The 1,819-nt window shown below is 40.2% G+C and overlaps 1 protein-coding gene across 1 annotated transcript; it reads right to left on the bottom strand.

The window, feature by feature from the left end:
• Positions 1–347: 347 nt before the first annotated feature.
• Positions 348–1,262, bottom strand: LOC129773674 (uncharacterized). Its single transcript, XM_055777320.1, has one exon. It carries the CDS (start codon positions 1,260–1,262, stop codon positions 348–350), a length of 915 nt encoding a protein of 304 aa, XP_055633295.1.
• Positions 1,263–1,819: the final 557 nt, after the last annotated feature.

The following is a 1,819-nucleotide window of genomic DNA, read 5'->3' on the forward strand; positions in this document are numbered from 1 at the left end:
CCGAATTTCTTTATTTCGAATGCAATGGTGTAGTGGCGATAATTCGATTATATTAGTAGGCCAATGAACTTTCTCTTCCATTAGGAATGGTGGCCCATGCCACCAGAGTTGATCGTCTATTATTTGTGCAGGAGAAATGTCGCGAGATATACGATCAGCCGGATTTTGCTCTGACGGAACATATCGCCATTCGCTTCCATGAGTGAGCCGATGAATTTCGGCGATCCGATTGGACACATACATTTTTCATGTTGAAGATAATGAAGCTATCCAATGAAGCACAATGCTTGAATCAGACCAGAAAGTGATCGAGCAAGAAAGTTCAGTATTTTTCTTTACCGTGTCGGCTAGTTGAGCAGCCATGACAGCTGCACACAATTCAAGTCGTGGAGTTGACTGTTTCGATAGCGGGATGCTTTGGACTTTGATATGAGGAGGTTGCAAGCTACATTTCCACCTTTGTCGATCGATTTAACGTACAGGCAACATCCGTACGCCTTCTCGGAGGCGTCTGCAAAACAGTGCAGTTCAAGTTGGACAAACTGGTCGATAAGTACTCTTCTAGTTATTTTCAAGGTCGAAAGCACTTGAATTTCATTCCTAAAGGTTTCCCACCAGTTTTGATAGCCGAGTGGTAACTCCTCATCCCAAGTAAACGAATTCGACCACAGGGACTGTAAATAGATTTTGGCGGACACGATTACTGCTCCCACAAGTCCCATGGGATCAAACAACCTGGACATTTCCGAAAGTGCTATCCTTTTCGTGATTGGTATTGAGGGTGAAAGTAGTGGAACCTTGAATCCAAAAGAATCAAAGAGTGGATGCCAAATTAATCCGAGGGTTTTGACCGAGCTAGATTTGTCGATTTCAAGATCATCTCGGTTATCACGGAGATATTCCGGAATGTGGGAAAGGATTTCTGAATCATTCGAGCTCCATTTCCTGAGCAAGAAGTTCCCAGAAGCAAGTAGTTGAATTAGTTGCTTACAGCTTTCGATTGTTCTATCTTTATCGTCATCTCCAGCCAAACAATCGTCAACATAGAAGGATTTCTTTAGTAGTCGAGCTGCCAACGGAAAATGATACTGTTCGTCATCCGCGAGCTGGTTCAAGCAACGGGTGGCGAGGAATGGTGCGCATGCTGTACCGTAAGTAACGGTTTTAAGTTGGTAGGTTTTCAATGATTCGCTCTGAGATTTCCTCCAAAATATTTGTTGCAGCGTGCGATCTAGCTTGTGCACCCTGACTTGTCGATACATTTTTTCGACATCAGCTGTAAAAACGTATTTGGGCATCCGAAAATTTAAGCTTGTGGCGAGAAAAGGTGGCTGAACTGTCGGACCGATGTAGCAAATATCGTTGAGCGACAGATTGCTTGTTGAGCTTGATTCATACATGTAATAATGTTTAAATAATGTAATGCAATAATGTTTTAAACAAATTTAGATAAGGAACAACGCATAAATCTATCCCATATAGCATGATATGTGTATTTGTTCATTTTACCACCACCATGTGATCATTTTAACCACACGATAAAAAATGCTCGATTTTACATCTTATTTTCTTTCAATGAAAAGTGTACTATTTTTATTTTTATAATAAAAACCGTTTTATATCTTGAACAACAGTTAGTTGTTCTTCAAAGAACGAAAATTGTAGCAGTATGTGGACAAAGTAAATTGGCATATTCCTTAGGGTGTTCATTTTAACCGCTTTTCCTCTATTTAAAAAAATGGAGTGATGTCTGTCTGTCTTTCTGTCTGTCTGATTCTTATGGACTCGAAAACTACTAACTACTATATAAATGAAACAC

Source organism: Toxorhynchites rutilus, chromosome 3 (assembly GCF_029784135.1).
Source record: "Toxorhynchites rutilus septentrionalis strain SRP chromosome 3, ASM2978413v1, whole genome shotgun sequence".
Lineage (NCBI taxonomy): Eukaryota > Metazoa > Arthropoda > Insecta > Diptera > Culicidae > Toxorhynchites > Toxorhynchites rutilus.

Coding starts and splice junctions, on each gene's coding strand:
- LOC129773674 (XM_055777320.1), bottom strand. CDS start 1,262: ATGTATCGACAAGTCAGGGTGCACAAGCTAGATCGCACGCTGCAACAA.